This window comes from Leopardus geoffroyi, chromosome C3 (genome assembly GCF_018350155.1).
Source record: "Leopardus geoffroyi isolate Oge1 chromosome C3, O.geoffroyi_Oge1_pat1.0, whole genome shotgun sequence".
In the NCBI taxonomy this organism is placed as follows: domain Eukaryota; kingdom Metazoa; phylum Chordata; class Mammalia; order Carnivora; family Felidae; genus Leopardus; species Leopardus geoffroyi.
Genome location: NC_059338.1, coordinates 26742659 through 26761576, shown reverse-complemented (window position 1 = coordinate 26761576; position 18918 = coordinate 26742659). Strand labels below are relative to the sequence as shown.

General features: G+C 50.0%; 1 protein-coding gene across 1 annotated transcript in view; it reads right to left on the bottom strand.

Moving 5' to 3' along the window:
* The window catches only part of PLEKHA6 (pleckstrin homology domain containing A6), a 145792-nt gene extending 130128 nt beyond the window's left edge, over positions 1-15664 (bottom strand). The window contains 3 exon segments of the mRNA XM_045456331.1: positions 2674-2731; positions 8636-8712; positions 14919-15664. Coding sequence (XP_045312287.1) covers positions 2674-2731; positions 8636-8712; positions 14919-15001 — 218 coding nt within the window. The 5' untranslated portion in view covers positions 15002-15664.
* Positions 15665-18918: the final 3254 nt, after the last annotated feature.

Sequence of the window (18918 nt, the reverse complement as noted above, 5' to 3'; positions counted from 1 at the left end):
GGTTTTTAAAGCAGAATGATGTGACCAAAGCTGCGCTTAGCAAAGAAGCATTTGTGCGGCAGTATGGCCTGGAGGCAGGAACACCAGTCGGGAACCTGCTAGAATGATCCAGGTGAGAGCCCGTGTGGGCATGAAGTCAGGCTGTGACCATGGGGTGAAAGAGATTTAGGAGGAGAATTGCCAGGCAGTGGGGCTTGAGGCTGTCTTGGAGGGATCTCCTCTGGTGGCGGTTCTTTATTTTCATCTTTTTAAGTTTATTTATTTATTTTTAGAGAGAGCGCTCAAGCAGGGGAGGGGCAGAGAGAGAGAATCCCAAGCAGGCTCCACACTGTCAGTGCAGAGCCCCACACGGGGCTCGAACTCACGGACCGTGAGATCAGGACCTGAGCCGAAATCAAGAGTCAGTCGGTCACTTAAGCAACTGAGCCACCCAGGTGCCCCTCTGGTGGCACTTTCTGAGAAAGACAGAACTGGTGTTGGCGAAGAAAAGGTGAGGAGCTCGTGATGCTCCGGGCTGGTAGCCGGAGGAGTCAATGACGCCTGTGTGGTTTACCTCCCAACACTTCCATTCATTTATTCCAGCAAATATCTCAGATTCCTCGCACACTCTGGCAAGGTTCTAGGACACAGTGGAGCATGAGATAGCCAGAATCTGTTCTCAGGGCTGACGAGGCAATGGGGAACACCACCGATAACTAAGTAAATATAGAAATATAGAAATGACAAACTTCCAAGTAGTGGCGGGTAGTATAAAGAAAAGTAACAGGGTCTGAGGGTGCCTGGCTGGCTCAGTCTACACAGCATGAGACCCTTGAGCTCAGAGTTGTGAGTCTGAGTCCCACGTTGGGCATAAAGTTTACTTAAGAGAGAGAGAGGGTCTAAGGAAGAGCAGAGCAGGTAGTGAGGAACGGTCCCTCCGAGAAGATAACATTCGAGCTAAATGATACATAGGGGCCAGATGCACAAAAACAGGAGGAAAGTGCCTCCCAGGCAGAAGGAACAGCAGATGCAAAGGTCCTGAGGTAAGCATGAATTTGGCACCCTGGAGGAAAAGAAAGATAAAAATCACCGTAGCTGGCCTGTTATGGGAGATGAGGTCAGAAAGGGTCAGGGCCAGGCCAAGAAAGGGTCAGGGCCAGGCCACGGCAGGTGGTAAGTGTTCAGGGGTGGGTGAGATGAGGTAATACAGGTGGAAGTACTTAGGAGATGGTCTCAAGCACCAGATCCACCTAAGGAGTATGAAGATGGTTAGGATTTATTTTATAATTAATTTTTTTAATGTTTATTTTTGACAGAGAGAGAGAGAGAGACAGAACATGAATGGGGGAGGAGGGGCAGAGAGAGAGGGAGACACAGAATCTGAAACAGTCTCCAGGCTCTGGGCTGTCAGCACAGAGCCGGATGCGGGGCTCGAACTCACAGACCGGGGGATCATGACCTGAGCCGAAGTCGGCCGCTGAACCGAATGAGCCGCCCAGGCACCCAGAAGATGGTTAGGATTCTTAACCGACACAGGGGTTTGGGCTCAATTTCAGGGAAAGCTCAGGCTGTAGAAGCCACGTCCTAGCTGAACAGTCTCCAAAGCAGATAACTTGTCCATTTTGTTTTGTTTTTGTTTCAAGAAGATGGTTCACAGCCAAGCTGATGTAAAGGCTGGCTGGTCTGGAGGGAGGGTGGGCGCTCATGAGAGATGAATGAAGATTTGGAAGGGGAACAGGACGGGGAGGAGATGAGGGGGGCCCTCCCTCCCCCAGCCGGGCAGGGGATGCCTCTGGCGGTGCCCACGCCCCAACCGTCTGCTCAGCCACTCTCTACCAGCCCTGTAGACTCCGAGGCCAGGCCAGGCGCAGGCCCAAGCATGCCAAGCCTCGCCCGTGGGAACAATGCCAGGACCCAGCCTGCCTGGGAGATGGAGAGACCCAGGCCAAGGCGGCGGGAAATGAAACCAATCGGGTAGACGTGGACCACCCCAGCCCAAAGAGTTCTCTTCTGCTTCCAAGGTTACATCCGGGGCGCCTTCCCCAGGTGTCCTGCCGGCTGCCGAGAGCACCCAGCTAGCCCGGCCCACGGCGGAGCGTGACCAAACCCCAGGGAAAAACAGCACCGCACGTACCCCGCCACCTCCAGGGTCACAGATGCTCCGTCTAGGAGAGCAAGAGAGACGGAGTGGGCCTTGCCACGGCCCAACCTGCCTGTCCGCGCACCTCACTCACACCTTCCCTCCTCCTGCTCCACTCCCTGTCTCTTTCGGGCTTCCTCGCGCTCTGTCTCCTTCCTCGGAGACTTTTGTCCCACGGGGGTGTCTAAAGCAGCCGCTTTGCTTTACTTTGTTGAGCCATCCCTGCTCCCCCCAGCACTCCACCCACCCATCCAAACTGAGAAGACTTTCCATGATTGACACTGGCCCTCCGAGGCCAACAGAAACATACACACCCCATATGCGCACGTGCATAAACACACACACACACACACACACACACACACACACACACACACACCACCTAGCTTTCTCTGCCAGGCTGGAGGCCTCCTGGCCACTCACAGACCCCAGCAAGGCCTTCAGTGCAAGAGCAGCCCTTTTAACAACCCCCCCACCCCCCACCCAGGGAGGCATCAGTGACCAAAACAGCAGGCCCAACAGCCACACCAGAAAGAAACTCCCATCTTACTCACTTGATGAAGTACACGGCTCCCTCCTGGGTAGAATCCATCTCCCAGCCTTTGGGCAACCCTGTGAGGAAGCAAATTCACAACATGACCCTCTCTTTCTTCTCAGCCCCGTACACCGGGTCTGTGCTCAGGAGGGATGGGGCCCGGAGAACTAGGAAAATTCACAGACCAGCCAAAAGTGCTCAAACCCACCTATCTCTCACCCTTTTTGGTCCGTCATCCCCATTGGTCTGTTTCTAGCAAAGAAGAGGGATGGCAGTTAAGTGACCAAATGGATCGCTACCTTACAGGGTTTGCTCGTTCCTTCGACAAGCTTTTCCTGAGCAGCTACTCTGGGCCAGGCCCTGCGCCAGCCCCAGGGACCCAGCGGTGAACGCACAGGTGGTTCCCCTGGAAGGGCGCTCAGGGCGATCCCACAGCCCTCTCCCGACACAGAAGCACAATCAAGATCCAAGGGCGGATCCCTTGCCCCAGGCCTCACAGGCGATTAGCACCCAACATCAGAACCGGACTCAAGCCTCCAAACCCCAGGCCAGTATCATTACCACCAGCTTCTGCTGCTTCTGGACAAGATACTGAGGACTTTTTCTTGCGATGAGAACTTTTAGGATTTACCCTTGGCAACTTTTACTGACTATAGTCACGGTGCTGTACATTACATATTTCCTTATTTTCTAATTGGAAGTTTGTACCTCTTGACCTCCTCCACCCATTCAGCCCCCCACCAGCTCCCCTCCCCTCCAGCAACCACGGTTCTATTATCAACGAGTTGTATGTAGCCTGTTCTTCTGTCTTCCTGTTTAGATTCCACATAAAAGGGAAATCATACGGTATTTGTCTTTCTCATGTCACGTCGCACACCTGTCTCCTGGTCCATCCTTGCTGTCACAAGTGGCAGGATTTCATTCTTGTTTATGGCTGAGTAGTATTCTATCAGATATATACCACGTCTTTACCCATTCATCGGCCATATTGTTTTCCAGAGTGGCTGTAGCAGTCTGCATTCCCACCAATGGTGCATGAGGGTTCCCTTTTCTCTTGTATCCTCGCCAATGCTTGTGGCATCTAGTCTTTTTGATAATAGCCATTCTGACAGCTGTGCTGTAATATCTTGTTGTGGTTTTGATTGCCCTTCCCTGAGGATAAGTGATGTTAAGCATCTTTTTGTGTGTCTATTGGCCATGTATATGTCTTCTTTGGAAGGATGTCTATTCAGGTCCTCTGCCCCCTTGTTGATCAGAATGTTTTTTGTCTTGGGTTATGTGGTTTGTGTGTTGTGTGGGTTTTTTGGTTTGGTTTTGTTTTTGTTATTGAGTGATACGAGTTCTTTATGTATTTTGGATATTAACCCCTTATCAGATACATGACGTGCAAATATGTTCTCCCATTCTGTACGTCGCCTTTTCATTCTGTGGATGGTTCCCTTGGCTGTGCAGAAGCTTTTGAGTGTGATGCGGTACCATTTGTTTATTTTTGCTTCTGTTGCCCTTGCCTTTAGAGTCAGCTCCAAAAAGTCATCACCAAGACTAGGGTCAAGGAATTTATTGTCTTCTAGGAGTTTTATGGCTTCAAGTCCTACATTCAAATCTTTAATCCATTTTGAGTTAATTTTTGTGTATATGTAAAATAGTGGTCTAGTTTCATTCTTTTGCATATAGCTGTCCAGTTTTCCCAGCACCATTTAAAGAGACTGTCCTGGGGCACCTGGGTGGCTCAGTCAGTTAAGCGTCCAACTCTTGACTTCAGCTCAGGTCATGATTTCATGGCTCATGAGTTCGAGCTCTGCATCGGGCTCTGCAGTGGCAGTGCAGAGCCTGCTTGGGATTTTCTCTCTCTCCCTCTCTCTCTCTGCACCCCCCCCCCAGTTGCTCTCTCTCTCTCAAAATAAATAAACTTTAAAAAATTTTTTAGAGAGACTGTCCTTTCTCCATTCCATATTCTTGCCTCATTTGTCATAAATTAATTGACCATATATGCGTAGGTTTATTTCTGGGCATCCCTGAAATAAATACCATTCAATCGTGGTAAATGATCCTATTAATGTATTGTTGAAGGCGGTTTGCTAATATTTTGTTGAGAATTTTTGCAATTATGTTCATCAAGAATACTGGCCCATAATTTTCTTTTTGTCTGGTGTCCTGGTCTGGTTTTGGTATGAGGGTAATGCTGGCCTCATAAAATGAGTTTGGAAGCATTCCTTCCTCTTCATTTTTTTAGAAGAGATCGAGAAAGATAGGTATTAAATCTTCTTTGAATGTTTGGTAGAATTTACCCATGAAGCCATTTGGTCCTGGGCTTTTGTTTCTTGGGAGGTTTTTGATTAGTGATTCCATTTCCTTACCAGTAATTGGTCTATTCACACTTACTATTTCTTCATGGTTCAGCCTGAGAAAGAAGATGGCATGTTTCTAGAAATGTATCCATTTCTTCTAGGTTGGGTAATTTACTAGCATATAATTGTTCATAGTAGTGTCTTATGATCCTTTGTATTTCTGTGGTGTCAGTTGTAACTTCTCCTTCACTTCTGATTTTATTTGCTTGAGCCCTCTCTCTCCTTTTCTTGGTGGGTCAAGCTAAAAGCACGTCAATTTTATCTTTTCAAAGAGCCAGCTCTTAGTTCATCTTTTTTATTGTCTTTTCCAGTCTCCATTTCATTTATCTCCACCCAGAGATTTGTTATTTCCTTCCTTCTACTAACTGTGGGCTTCACTTCTTGTTCTTTTTCTAGTTCCTATAGGTGTAAAGTTGGTTTGGTTATTTGAGATTTTCTTGTTTCCTGAGGTAGACCCATATTGCTATGAACATTCCTCGTGGAACTGTTTTTGCTGCATCCCAGAGATTTTGGTATGTCGTATTTCTGTTTTCATTTGTCTCAAGGTATTTTTTCATTCCTCCTTTGATTTCTGTGTTGACCCATTGGTTGGTCGGTAGCATATAGCATCCACATATTTGTGATTTTTCCACTGTTCTTGTAATTGACTTTTAGTTTCATACCATCGTGGTTTGAAAAGATGCTTGATATGATTTCATTCTTCTTAAATTTACTGATACTTGTTTTGTGTCTTAAAATGTGATCTACTTTGGAAAATGTTCCATGTGCCCTTGAGAAGAATGTATCTTCTGGTCTGGGGTGGAACGTTATGTCTGTAACCATTAAATTCATTTGATCTAATATGTCATTTAAGGCCATTTAAGGTTATTAATCCTTCTCTGTTGATTTTCTGTCTGGTTAATCTAGAACAAAATTTTTTTTAATAGCACCTCTGAAAAAAAAAATATCCATGGAAATGCTCAGAGCAGAGAATCACAGGCTTACAGAGTGAGCAAAACCTGAATAGATACAGAAGGTGACCATGGCTCGGAGGTGCCCAGGCACTCCCTGCAGGTGGCTGCAGCCCCTAAGAGTGGGGCTCTCTTAGCACTCTATCTCTTAAGAGCGCTCTATTAGGTACTGTTTCATCCTACCCATCCCCCCAAAAGAGCATCCTGCCTCCCTGACAAACGGGATTCCTCCACCCCAAGGCAGAGGAAGGGTCTTCTGAGAAACTCAAGGGAAACCACTGTCCAAGGTGGGGACAGGCAGGGCACTGGTGGAGATCATTCCTTTTGGGCGTGCAAGAGCCCTGTGGCTGACCTATTGTAAAACATGTGTGGATTCTCTTGACAGATGATCACTGCCACCTGTCTGGTCAAGCCAAACACCTGCCTTGTGTATGAGGTTTTACAAAACATAGCCATTCACTCTTGGGCTGAATCTCTCCCGCCATATTATCAGCTGCCTCCGGGCACAAGCTGCTGGAGGGCAGAACCTGGGTTCTATAGAGTGGCGGGCCCAGTCTGTATAATTCGTTTTATTCACCTCTATTTCTCAAGGGTCTAGATTTCCATGGTTAGTGTTGGTGGTGATGCTGCTGCTTCAAAGAATCAGGGAAGCCAATGAACCCGGCTCCCCTCCCAGGGCTTGGTCCATAGAAATAATAACACCAGCTGCCACTTAGTGCTTCCTTCCTCTCAGCTACACATTTTACCACTGTTAGCATATTCAATTTGCACAAAAGCAGTATATAATAGGTAGGCATTGGCTTGAACATTTTTATAGACGAGGAAACTGAGGCCCAGAGAGGTTAATCAACTTGCTTAAGGTCACACAGGAAGTGTCTGGTCTGGGATGTGAGTCTGGTCTCTACTGCCTCCAAAGCTGACATTCTTTCCTCTGTGCTGCTCCATAAATGCTACTTGTTCCCCTCTGTCCCTGTGGGAGGACGTTCCCATTCAGAAGGGCGTGGGTTGGCAGTCTCCCCAAGTAGAGGGATCCCCATTGGGTCAGAATCATAAATAATCCTGCCACTGTGATGTGCCTGGGAAAGAGGCCAGCGTGGATTTTGTCCCCTGCCTTTTCCAGCAACTTCCCTCCACACTGCCCTCTCTGCCCGGGCAACACCAAGAAGTGCTTATATTCCTGTCCAGGCGGAGTGCCCGCTGAGGCAGCTGCCCTCCCAGCAAGCTTCAGGGGCATCTTAACCCCTTCCCAGCCTCGGACAACCAGTTGGCTGCAGCCCAGAATGAAGTAATTGGCTCACAGGCTTTTATCCGTCTTCTAGTCCTACCTAGGGCCATAGCGAGGTACACGCAATCAAATTTTAAACACGGATAGCAGCAAAAACAGCAACCCAGGAGAGGGACACAGCCCGATCTTGGGGCAAGAGGCCTTACTTCATGTCAGAAGTAACAACAGTGACCACAGCGATAGCGGTCACCTCCACTGATGGTGATTCTCTTGGGTAGCCTTTGGTATCATCTTCGGAGGTTCGCTGTCCTATCCCTATTTTGCCAATGAAGAAGAGCCAAGTCCCAGAAGATTTAAGCCACTTGCTCAAGACCACCCTGACAGAAAGTCAGGATTTGAGTCAAGATTTGAGCCCAGGCCTCTCTGCCTCTAGAACTTAGGCATTTCACCCTGGCATGGCTTTGCGCAGCTGAACGGCCAGGTACTTCCTCTCTGTTCTTCGATCTTCCCACCCTTGAAAGAAGGCGTTGGGTTCCAGGGTCCCTGAAGTCCCTTCCAGCCCTGACAACACAATGATCCTAGCCCAGAATCTAAAAGAAAATGGGCTCTGGGCAGGCCAACACCTTACTTAACCCAATGTGTCCCGCAGTGCTGGCTGTGTCCCGTGAGCGACCCAGACTCCTAGAACCACGTGGTGTGCAGTCAGCGGAAGGGCCAGAAGGCCAGCGAGGGTGGGTCTGTGGCAGCATTCTGAAGAGGAACACTGCCTGTCCACTCGAAGTACCCCAGCCCTTCTCATTCTTGGTGTCTCTGCCTCCCCCATTTAGACTGAAATTCCGCCTGTACGTGTCCTCACCTTCCCACTGGCCTGGGCTAGCACTGGAGTCTGCTCTACAGTAAGCAGTCAGTGTGGGCCCCGTGCCCTTTTCTCTCATGTCCCCCCACCCCCACCCCAGGGTGAAGGCATTCCTACTAGCCATGTGGGGCTACTTAAATTTGAATGAATTCAAACGTAACAGTTCACTTCCTCAGCCACACTAATCACGTTGCAATCGCTCAGTAGCTATTTGTGGTTAATGGTGACTCTGCCGGGCAGCTCAGAGAGAGAACATTTCCATCATGGCACACGGTTCTATGGTACAGCACCAGGAGCTGGGATTACGCCTAGCTCAAGAGCTCTGAAGATGGAGAGGAGTTTCTGACTGGGCAGGGGGATGACAGAGGGGTCAAATCTGTGTCCTCAAAGATCGGTCCCATATACTAACTACAGAGCTGGAAACTCAGAAAGACCTCAAGGTGAGCATCAACGTTCCTGCACCCTCCCCAGGTGGTCCAAATGCTAAGCTGAATCCATCCATGCCGAAAAGAAAAAGTCAGAAGCAGAGTCAGGGCAGTTATGCTGCCTCAAGCCATCGCTTCCTCCTCAATTGCAAAGGTGGGGACAGCCAAGCTCCTTACCTGGGCTGGAGGAGTGTCCACTCTGGATGGGTGATTCCGTACCAGGGTGCACCCAGCTGGTTGACTTTTCCTCATCGCTACAAAAAAAAAAAAAAAAAAAAAAAAAAAAAAAACAATAAGAAAGTGTCAGATACTGGGGCGCCTGGGTGGCTCAGTCGGTTAAGTGTCGACTTTGGCTCAGGCCACGATCTCACGGTTGTTGGGTTGGAGCCCCACTTCGGGCTCTGTGCTGACAGCTCAGAGCCTGGAGCCTGCTTCGGATTCTGTGTCTCCCTCTCTCTCTGCCCCTCCCCCGCTCATGCTCTGTTTCTCTCTGTCTCAAAAAAACCCCAAAAACCCATAAAAAAAAAAGTCTCAGATACAATAGAGGTTTCCCGGAGTAGGACATCCCTCTCCCAATTCACACCAACACTGACGGTCTGATCCCAGGCACGTGAGATAGATGAATCCACACAGCCATTCATTCATTCACATGCACAAAGCATTCACTGAGTAGATGCTGAGGATTCAGAAATAAATAACATCTGACCCTGACCTCAAAGAATTTATAACCCACGGGGGAAACAGACATATAAAAAAATGGTTGCAATGTAATATAATAGGAAGTATACCCTATCCCTATTGTAGCTACGCATAAAGAGCATTATCCCATCACAGAGGAGGAAGTGCTATCCGGGACGAAATTAAGGAAGGGGAACAGCACGAAGGGTGCAGTAAGGAGGTGACATTTGGGGTGACAGGTGAAGTCTCTGGGGAGAACAGTGAAGGTACTTAACTGGCAGCTTCTCAACGGATACAAGAGGAGGAGGCTAGGTGAACCCCTAGTCCTTGGGTGTCTCAATGTTAAATGTTTTCGTTCACAACAGTCCTTCACATGAGGAATCTTACAGATGATGAACCTGAGGTTCAGAGAGGTTAAGGGACTTGCCCCAAATCATATGATCAATAACTGATGAAGTCAGGATTCTAACAGCTCACTCCCGGCAAGTTGGGCTCCCCAAGACCACAGATCCGCTGGGTCTAGACTGGGAGGCAGATGAACCCATCAACATTTCTCCACCCCCACCAACCAAATGATATTAATTTTTCCAGAGCCAGATGTGACCCACACGAGGCACCTGACTTTCTGGGCCAACCCAGGCACGTGGAGGAGAGGGGTCTGTATCACCTGCATCATCCAGGCTTTGGGGTGGGGCCTTGGGGTCCAGGACAGGACTCTACTCACTGATGTTAAAGTATCCTTAATACTTTAATTCATATAACAAATCTCATTAAGAAGTTTTATTGAAGTAAGATATACCATGTACAATGCTGCACATATTTAAAGCGTACCATGTAAAGTGTTGACATGTGTATATACCTGTGAAACTATCACCGAAATCGAGATGTGAACCCCCCAGTTTTCCTTTGTGCCCCCTCATAATTCCTCTCTCCCACGCTGTCAGCTCTTTCCACCTGCACCGCCCCCCCAACAACAACTAATCTGCTTCCTGTTTCTATAGATTAGTTTGCATTTTCTAGAGTTTCTAGAATTTTATGTAAAGGAATCATGCAAGCTAGACTTCTTTGACTTCTTTCTTATTTTCTTCCTCCTGCTCTCCTTCTCTCCCTTTATTTTCTCTCTCTCTCTCTCTCTCTCTCCCCTCTCCGTGGTAACATGTGTTCACAGTTGATTCCGCTTCATTACTGAGTAGTATTCCATCATAGAATATACCACGGTGTCCATCTACTCACCTGGTGATGGACATTCAGGTTGTTTTCAGGTCGGGCCATTACAAAGCTGCCAGGAACACCTATGCCTAAGTCTTCGTGTGGACACATGCTTTCTTTTTTCACTGGACTCCACTAATGTTTCTCTAAGTTTGGACACCTGCTACAGGACGGGGTTTCCCAGTGGACTCACCCGTCTGATGAGGAGACAAGAAACAAAGTCACCGTTCTGGTGCCCCCAGGGCCCTCGAACCATTGTGCACCCACAGAGATGCCCTGTGTCGTGGGCTTTGGTGCCGGGAGGCAGTGGGAGAGGAAGCCCAGGAAGAGGAAAGTCAGCCAGTGTGAACTTTAAGTGTGCGGGGAAACTCACGCCCTTACACTTCCTCTACAGCCACCTGGACACCTTCTGGCCCCGATTCCTCTTCTCCTCTCACATCGTTCCCTCAGACGACCATCTCCACGCGTCCTGGGCATCATGGACAATCCCAGGGTCACAGAGGTGGACACGATCCCGCAACCTCAACGTCTTTCCCCTGTCGTTCTGCTACTCCCCTTGCCGGCTCCTGGCCCAGAACGATGCAGTCACAGGCTGTCTCCACCCCTGGCTTTGGGCTGACAGAGAACTGTAAAACTGGGAGGACCGATGTCACTGCAAACCCATAGTCCCCACGCTTACCTGGTCCCTAAGTGCCACCTAGCATCTTCTTCAGGGGCCCCGGCCAGTTGCCATTTGCAGAGTGTTCTAAAGCTTCCCCATCAACCTCAATCCCCTCACCAGCCTCTTCTTTCCTCCCCCTTCCCCGTTCTCAATGGACAATCTTATCACTTACTTCAAGAAAAACCAGAAACCATCAGTCAGGAGCTTCCTCAATACACCCAACCAGCCACCCCCCAAAGCACCCATATCCCCACCTTAATACTTGTCTCTAGGGGCACCTGGGTGGCTCACTCAGCCAGTTAAGCGTCCGACTGCAGCTCAGGGCATGATCTCATGGTCCATGGGTTCGAGCCCCACATCGGGCTCTGGGCTGACAGCCCAGAGCCTGGAGCCTGCTTCAGATTCTGTGTCTCCCTCTCTCTCTGCCCCTCCCCCGCTCACGCTCTATCCGTCTGTCTCTCAAAAACAAATAAACATTGAAAAAAATTTTAAAAAAATACTCGTCTCTACATGAAGAAGCGGCCTTCCTCCACGTAAGGCTAATCTCTCTGCCTGGGTTATAGTCCCCATCATCTCCTGTTTTTTCCAGAACTTTATTCTATTGAGTATCACAAGATTGTCTCTTCCACTTCTCTCTCCCTCTCAGGTCATCGTCTGCTTAGCCCCACTCTGGTCTTTGTCTTCTGGTCTGAACCCTCCGCCTCCCCTCCCAGCTTGTTCCTCTTCTTACTGACCCAGCATCCTTCTTGGAAACTGGTCCCCTCTAGCTGTCCCCACTTCCTGGTCTCCCTCTCATCCATCCTTTGCAATCTGGTTTCTGTCCTCAGTCCTCCCCTGAACCCACTTTTCTTAGAAGTCAGTAAAGACCTCCTTAGTTCTAGCCACTTTCCAGTTTTAAGCTCATTTGGCCTTTCCACTCTTGACCGTTCCTTCCTCTTACCATCTCTCTCCTCCTCCTGCTAGGGCAGTGCCCTTCCCTCGCAACCATCCTGCAATCTCTGGTCTCTCTTCCTCTATCCTTTCCTTCTACACTGGTGCTGCCTGGGTACCCCCATCTTCTTGGTCACACATTTCTGGACGGTTCCACCCTATGCAACGACTCCCAGGACTTCCTCTCCAGCCCAGGCCGCTGTCTGTACATCCACTTGCCTGTCAGACATGACCTCCTGAAGGTCCCGCAGGGACTTCAAATTCAATACTTTCCCCTGAATCTATACGCCCCCTAAAATCCATTCCTTGTCCCATACGCCTCATCTCTGTCACACTCAAGTTAAAATCTCTGAGATTCATCTTTGATTTTTCCTTTTCCCTCTCTTCCCCAACATTCAGGCCGTAAATGAACACCCTCCTAAAGATTTCTCCTATCTCTCCTCCCTGTAACCTCACCACCTAAATCCAGGCCTCATCAGCTGCCTCCTGGACTTCAGCAGTCACCCCTGACTGCTCTCCAAACCCCAAGTTTCTCCCCCTACGCCCCTGTTCAGCCTTTAAGTCATCATCTGCCCACACAGCTGCCAGAGGGATCCTTCCAAAGCCCAGGTCTAGGTGTGTCGATCCTCTTAAAAATCTCCTTTGGGGGGTGCCTAGCTGACTCAGTCATAAGAACGTGTGATTCTTGATCTCGGGGTCCTGTTTGGTGTCGAGATGACTTAAATAAGACAAAAAATAAATAAATAAAAATAAAGGGGCACCTGGGTGGCTCAGTCAATTAAGCGTCTGACTTGGGCTCAGGTCACGATCTCACAGTTTGTGGGTTCGAGCCCCGTGTCAGGCTCTGTGCTGACAGCTCACAGCCTGGAGCCTGCTTCGGATTCTGTGTCTCCCTCTCTCTCTGCCCCTCCCCTGCTTGCACTCTCTCTCTCTCTCTCTCTCTCAAAAATAAAAAATATAAAAAAATTAAAAACAAACACACAAATAAGGGAATAAACATTTTAAAAATAATAAAAATAAAAATCTCCTTTGGTTTCCTATCACCTGCAGGACCAAGTTCAAACCCCTTAGCCTAACACACAAGGCCTCTCCAAAGCTGCCCCTTCTTATTGGTCCTGCCCCCTCTTCTGCAGCACCCCTGCAGCCTCCACTCCATCTCCACTGACCCCCTCAGAGTGTTCTAGACAACCTGTGCCCTGGCACTCATCAGCGCCCTCCTTCTCACAGGCCTCTGCTTCAGGGCCCCTTTCACCCTGGTCCTCTGCTCCAGAATCAGCCCAAATGTCTCCTCCTCCAGAAAGCTCTCCCTCTGCTCCCCAAAGAACGTCAGTTCTTTTTTTCTTGTGTTCCTAGACCATCATGCAAATACCTCGAGAATATATCCTATTATTTCCCAAGTATTTATTTGCATTTTCTCCCTATCACCTTCAAGGAAAAACCTGTATCTTACTGTTTTGTTTTGTTTTTTTAATCTCTAATGCCTCGCGGTGTGGCACACAAACAGTGGCTACTCGAATGTTCGTGGAGTGAAAGGCCAAGAGAAGCTGGAAGGCACGCAAGAGTCTGGGAAGAAAGAGGAGGACAGCCAAATTAACCACTTCAGCTGAGGAGCTCCTGGAAATACACAGGCGAAGGCCCCGCCCCAGATGTGGATCTCTGGAGGCGGGGCTCAGGAAGCGGCCTTTTCTCCATCCATTCCTCCGGTGATTTACATGGACTCAAAAGTCTGAAACCACTGACCAAAGGGACTCCGGTTTTAATACCGGTGAAGTTCTGTTATTTAAGAATCTGACCCAGGATCGAGAACTTCAGTGGAGCTAATTTCTAACACAATCTAATTACAGCATCAATTATGATCATGGCGATGATAATTACAGAAGAAAGGCCTAAAGCAAGTGTGGCAACGGAGAAGCACGGGGAAAATCCGCTGGCTTCCTTGGGCTCCAGTTCGGTGCTGGAGGGAAAGCAGTGCTCTAAAGTCGGCGGGTACCGGGCTTGGCCTGAGCTCTGATTAACAAGTGGTTTTATCTGGAACAAGTACCCTTCCTCTCTGTAGACCTCACCTCCCCATCTGAAAAATGAGGGGGTTGCAGCCAAGGCTCCCTTTCAGCTCTAATGTTCTGTGAGTGGCTATCTTGAGGAAGAAAAAACCCATCATGGGTGGGTAACAGTTCAGAATGCTGTGCTTCTAGACTTGCTACATTATCGGGAGATTTCTATCCTGGCAAAGAACGACTATAGCAGGAGCGGGCCAAAATCGCACCAGCGAGGCCACTCTGTTATAATGAGATTATGCCAGAGCCATTTTGGTTTATGAAATTAATATAACGGTACTAATATATTACTGAGAGCAGCAGAGGCTCCCTCTCCTTAAAGAATGCCAAATGCGCCGTGGGCATCTTCTCCTTCCCCTTGACCACACGGCCCCATAAAGGAAGCAGGAAGGGAGAGGGGCTGTCTTCCTGGCAACACAGAGTCCTGGGATGAGGGACGGCCAGGAACTGGTGGCTGAGACAGGGTCTCCTGGTGTGATGTCTCTTAGCCCAAGTGTTCTGTAGGAAAATCTGGTGGGGGGGGGGGGGGGCGGCAAGAGAAAGAACATACCCCTGGCCCTTTCAGGGGACGGGGTTGAAAGGAATGACGGGCCCACTGGACACTGGGTCCAATCATCCTGCTTCGGGCACCCGCTGCCCCCCCCCCCACTCAGTCCCCCGTGAATGGGGACCAGCCGGAAAGGCCCGCACCTGCCCTGCCGCGCCCTGCCTTTCCAGAGGAGGACATGCCCAGCCTTAGCTGGACCTTGACCCATTGAGGAAAAGGCGGGAGACACATTCAAACAGGCGGCGATAAACTTATTAGTCATGCCTGCCTTTCCAGCCATCGCTTCCCCCTACCGCTCAGCCTGCCCCCCGCCCTGCCACCTTCCAAGTTGGACAACTCGAAAGAAAACATAAAATGGCAAAACGAGAGAGACCAACGTACTTGATGAAGAAGATTCTCCCACCGCGGTCAACTCCGTAGGTCCACCGGCCGGGCAAGTCCAGCCAGTCAATCTCATCGGCCATCTCGGCCCCTCTCACTCTGGGCACCCCCCGGGGCGCGGGGCTGACGGGGCGCGGGGGGGGGGGGGGTGGAGTTGGAGGGGGGGTGGAGGGCTTCCTGCCCAGCAGCCCCCACTGTCCGCCCTCCCGCAGGCGGGGAGGGGGACGGAGGGGGGGGGGAAGGGTCCTTGCGGGGCGCCGGCCTCTCACTGAAGGCGGCGGGCCGCCAGCCGGGCAGCAGGGAGCAGGCGAGACTTAACCCCGGCGGGGCCGGGCCCCCACTCCAGCCGCCGCCTCCCCGCCCGGAGCCCGCTTCGGACGCCTCCTCAACTTAACGCCGGGCAATCCGCGCCGCGGGGGGTTCCGACGCTCCCTCGCCGGACTGCTGGCCGCCGCGCCGAGCGCTGTCCCCTCCCCGCCCGCAGCCGCCCGAGGAGCAGGTCGCCGTGCGCGAGCGAGGGGTGTCGCCTCTTCGCTCCCAGCTGCGAACCTGCACTTGAACCGCCGGCCGGCCGAGGGGAGGCGGGGCCGCGCCGCCGCCGCCGCCGCCGCCGCCGCCGAAGGTAATTCACAGCCGGGAGGACTAACAGAGGCAGCTCGGCGGGTCCCCAGCCCCCGGCGCGGGGCGCGGGGAACCAGTTTGGCCGAAAGAGCTTTGAATGACGAACCTAGGGGACACGTCCGGCCCCTGACCAGAAAAGGGCGGGTGGTCAAACCTGGTTCTGCTTGGAGGGAGGTTAGTAGAGGAACAAAGGTCAAATGCAGGGAAGGGTGGCACGCACGGGTGTGGGCAGCAAGGGGCCCTGGATGTCAGCCTCATTAGTCAAGCTAGCTCTTACTTTTGTTTCTGAGCACTTCCTCCAAGAAGCCTGCCATGACTAAGGAGAATCGGAGGGAGACCTTAGGAACACACCCAGAGAACAGCAGCTTTTGTGTCCCTTCCCCCTAACTTGCACCAGAAAAGGAAAAGGGAAAGGGAACGGAAAAAAGAAAAAAAGAAAAGAAAAGAAAAGAAAAAAGGAATGTGTTCTGTGCACAGAATGCAGGTTGCAAACATTCAAAAGTGGCATATCAGAAATGGTATTGCTGGAACCCACAGTTGTGCTGTCTCTGTCTCGAAGTCCGGGTGTAGTGAGCTTTTCCCAACTTCCTCCGGACCAGCCCCTGGGGCTCCTATTAGGTGCACACCTTTCCAATCCATGTGTTAGACCCAAGGGAGTCATTAGACAATGAGAAAGACACCTGCCTTTAGAGGAAGCAACGTGTTGCACGGCAGCTGGCAAGTATGTGTGGAGTGAGCGTGCTCACTGTGAACATTCTAAGGGATTTGATCCCTGTTCCACCTAGGAAATCGCGTCTGCCCATGTGTTACCTCCTCCGGGAAGCCACGCTTGACTCCACCCCAGATTGATTTGTCTGTCCATCCTGTCTGTCATGAGGCCTTGTTAATAACCCTGTGGTGGAACTTATCACACTGTAATGCAATCCTCGATTTACTCATCTGCATGAGGCAGGGGCTCATCTTACGCATTTCTGTAGTCCTAGCACCGACCTGGGGCACCTAATTAATGTTTGATGATGACTGATACTGTCATAGCTGCGAACATCCCTTAACTCTAACCACGGTCCTGTACTTTGGGACCTTATTTAGGGGTCTGCTGAATATAGCCATGAGCCTCATTGAGGTGTGTGTAGAGCGTGTTTTCTGGAAAAAGAAACAGACAGTGAGCCTTCCCAGGTATCAACCTGGAGGACGTAACATGTATGCATCTGATAGTGAAGATAGAAGATGCCTCAGAGAACATCTGGTCCAATCCTCTTGTTTTAAATATGGGAAACTGAGGAACTAAGAGAAGGGGCTGATTAAGGTCACTGAGCGAGTGGTGGCAGACAAGGATGTGCCCGCCAATGTCCGGGCCAGAACTCTTGCCATGACATCATTTTGCCTCCAACTCTGGGAATTCACTCTGCCAACGTTTCCAAGTTGACCCCTGGACGCCAGGTCAAAGCTGAGCCCGTTCTGCGGACGCAGAGGAGTAGTAGAACCCCACACCCAACTTTGTCCTCCCTTCTCAGATCCTATGGGTCTCTAACCGAAAAAGCTGCGTTGGAGAGCAAAACAGAGCTACACCTGAGAAGCACAGGTGAGGCCCTGTGCCACTAACTTCCTGAATGAGGGAGGCTGGGAGGGTCAGGGATCAGACTCCCCTCCAACTTCAGTCACCTGTCCACAGTCCCCAGTCTTGGGAAACACCTGTAAGGGACTCATCCTGCTGATAAAGCACAGAGCCACCTCCCCAGCCCCTGTGATATCGAAGGATCTGAACCCCCAGAATTATTGCCAAGATGCCCCCAGGGAAAATACCAGCAGCCAGCGCGCTCCCAGTCTAACCTGAGCAACCAGTAAGGGCAGCTGCTTGGGCCGAATGTGGGTGGAAATAGGGGTTGAAGTGACATATATTTGAAAACACGTATTCTGCCGCTGTCTTCTTTGAGGTGTAGGGGTTCCTGTTGATTTCTTCATGAGATTTTTGCATGATTTGTCTCTAATCCACCCTGGGGTTCCTTAGAATCTTTACCTAGACATGAAAAGGGTGTTGGTTTGCGATTTGGAAATTTTTTTTTACTCCTGTGAAAGACGCAGTCAGTTTTGAAAATACTTTTCCAATTGTGGGGTATCCTCACCAGTGACTTTTCACATTGTAGATCTTGTTTATCAGGTGTGATCAGTATCAGTACTGCCCAGAAAGACACTTCATCAAAAGGAGTTCAGAATGAGGCAGAAAGGAGTAGTAAACTCAAATAAACATAGCCCTTGCTTCCCCAGTTACCTGGAAGAGAGCAGGGGGGTTGATACGTTGAAATGAAAACCTTATGTGCTTTGTGGACCAGTTAAAAAGGTAGTTGTTTTCCCCTGAAGCAAATTTTATTTTACTTTTTTAAAAGGCAACAAAGCATATGGGTGAAAAGCACCTGTAATATTTAGAAATGATTCTGAGCCTCTCATATATTTTGAGGCCTCAGATTCATCACTTATATAGAATTATGCTTTTCATTTGGTACCAGTGGTGGGTTGAAAAACAGCCCCCAAAGCTGTCCATGTTAAATCCCTGGAATCTACGAAGGTGACCTTATTTGGAAAAAAGGTCTTTGCAGATGTAATTAAGTTAAGGATCTGGAGATGAAGAGATGATCCTGATTACTCGGGTGGGTCCTAAACTCAATGACAAGCATCCTCAATAAGAGACACGCAGGGGGAACTTTGAAGCAGACCAAAGGGGAGGAGGCAATGTGACCACAGAGGCACAGATTGAGGTGATGTGGCCACAAGTCAAAAATATGGACAGCCACCAGAAGCTGGAAGAGGCAAAGAAGGAATTCCCCCCCTCCCCCCAAGCCTCCAGGGGGAGTGTGGCCCAGCCAACCTCTTGATGTTAGACTTCGGGCCTCCAGAACTGTGAGAGAATGCATTTGGGTCGTTTTAAGCTGCCCAGGTTGTGGTGACTTCTCACAGCGGACCTCGGAAATTAATGCAGTGCTTGCAAAAAAATCTTACTGAGGCCTCAAGGAAATGTCTATTATCTTGACTTGTCCAATAGCTAATCTCCTTTCTTCTGTTAATAGCCCCTGAATTTCCTTTCTGACATTGTCCCTTCTGCCACTCTCAGCCCATGGGGGTTGGATGGGCTGGCTTCGCCCCACGCCAGCCCTACTGGGGGGCAGGGACTGGGGCACGGATGTGGTGAATCTGACTCTCTGTTCCCCTGGCCGTAGTGATTGGTTCAGGAAAGGACACATGACTCAGACCAAATCAATGAGATTTACTTTTTTTTTTTTTTAAGTTTATTTATTTATTTTGAGGGGGGAGTGCAGGAGGGGCAGAGAGAGAAAGAGAGAGAGGAAGAGAGAGAGAATCCCAAGCAAGCTCCACACTGTCAGCG